The 2,060-nt window shown below is 38.8% G+C and overlaps 1 protein-coding gene across 1 annotated transcript; it reads left to right on the plus strand.

Annotated features, from left to right (window-relative positions):
• The first annotated feature begins 1,164 nt into the window (after window positions 1-1,164).
• Window positions 1,165-1,767, plus strand: LOC140931806 (uncharacterized). The gene has a single exon (XM_073381538.1). The coding sequence runs from the start codon at window positions 1,165-1,167 to the stop codon at window positions 1,765-1,767; it is 603 nt and encodes a 200-aa protein (XP_073237639.1).
• The last annotated feature ends 293 nt before the right edge of the window (window positions 1,768-2,060 follow it).

Consider the following 2,060-nt stretch of genomic DNA (forward strand, 5'->3'; position numbering starts at 1 on the left):
TCTTATTAATTGCAAGTATGTGCAGGTAAAAAAAGGAAAAGTCGGTGGGAACTGCACAGTGGATATTATAAGGACGGTAAAGTACGAAGAATATCTATCGAAAGCCTAGGAACTTTTTTCCCTCATCTGAATAGCCAGTATGGCAAATATTCAGACATTGACACCCATTATTTGGTAAACTACAACGCCGAAAAAGTGGAAGAGAAGGGGTTCACAGTTGAAGACTACAAGAAGACAAGTGGAATGAGCTTACCTCGGCTTTACCTTGTAGTAAAAGCAAAAGTTCAAACTAGTAAGTATCCCAGACTAAGTCTGTGATATGAAACTTGAAGCTGACATTCTAATAAGAGAGGTTACCTTGTACAGGAATGTTTTGTTCCACAGGTTTATATCTTGGAATTATTCCCTCCCTCTCTCCCCATGAAAAGAATAAAGAAATGATCTCACGTTGTCTTCAGTAACTATATAATCATTTTGACAATACAAAATTGAAAGGAGACTTCTTCAGAACTCTACAATCTAAATAATGCTGTGAAATGAATGAATTATTGAATGCATTCTTATTAAACATTTATAACGATAATTATGGATGGCATTTTGGTGTTAAGAGCAGCTCTGAGTAATTATCAACTAGACATGGCAATGGTCAAAAAATGACCTGGCCTCAAAATCAGCCAGAATAAAGGTCTATGGTTCCCAGTTACAAAAGCGTTGGTTTAAGTATGATATTTTTTAAAGTTGCATATACTTCACTCAAAAGTAAAAAAGGGACCAGGGGGAATTATTTAGCAAGGAATAACCACTTGTAAGATGTTAACAAAGTTGTCTCTCATTCCTCTAAAACTTTCTCAACACCTTACATGCCTGTTAAAGAGATCTGTTAACGATGATAAGATGGTTAGATCCAGCTACCTTTTTTGCAGTTTCTCCTCAACACAAACTCAATGGACTCATCTACTGAGGATTCTTGGTCAACTTGTCGACAAAAATGATGAACTAGAAAATCTCAATTAGAAGAAAAGGTGAAGATTAGTTCAGAGTGATGTTGTTACTTGTGCAAGGCATTCTCCGCTGTCGTGCGGAGTACCACAGGGCTCCCTGCTTGGGCCGATTTTATATCTGCTCTATACCTCCCCATTGCGGGATATTGTCAGACAATACAACATGGGCTATCATTTCTATGCTGATGATACTCAGTTGTATCTGTCTTTCAATTCTCTCAGTGGGGATGATCAAGCTTATTCTGTCTCTCAGGTTGAATCTTGTGTTAGAGATATCGACCCTTGGATGTCTTGTAACAAACTTAAGTTGAATAGGGACAAGACGGAACTGCTCGTTATCAGTTCAAAATATCGGTCACGCCCATCTTTAGATAGTATCCTGGTTGGTGATCATCGTGTAGAGCAGTCTGACAAAGCTAGGAACATAGGAGTTGTTTTTGATGAGACCTTGTCACTGGATAAGCATGTGAGTTCCGTTTGTAAATCTGCTTTATTTCATCTTTGTAATATCGCGAAGATTAGAATGTATCTGACTTCTGAGAGCATAAAGACCCTCGTCCATGCTTATGTTACTTGTCGACTGGACAATTGTAACTCGTTGCTCCTCGGGTCACCGGAGTATATTATTCAGAAGCTCCAGCGCATTCAAAACTGCACTGCACACCTTGTAGCTGGGCAACCTAGGGCTGCGCACATTCGCCCCGTCCTTAAGGAGCTACACTGGTTACCTGTGGAGCACCAAATTACCTTAAAGTATTACTGTTAACTTTTAAAGCTCTCAATAATCTGGCACCTCCATATTTAAGTCAACTTATAGTCCCATATAACCCTACAAGAAATCTTAGGTCAGCTAGCAAACATTTATTAGAAGTACCGAATGTGCACCTGAAGAGCTATGGGGACAGGGCCTTTTCGGTCGCTGCCCCAAAGCACTGGAATGATATTCCCTTAGACATTAAATTAAGTGGATCAGTTGATGTTTTTAAATCCAGATTGAAAACTTATCTTTTTACACTCGCTTTCAATTGACTTTTTGTTTTAGTGCTATTGTTAGTTAGT

Source organism: Porites lutea, chromosome 3 (assembly GCF_958299795.1).
Source record: "Porites lutea chromosome 3, jaPorLute2.1, whole genome shotgun sequence".
In the NCBI taxonomy this organism is placed as follows: Eukaryota; Metazoa; Cnidaria; class Anthozoa; order Scleractinia; family Poritidae; genus Porites; species Porites lutea.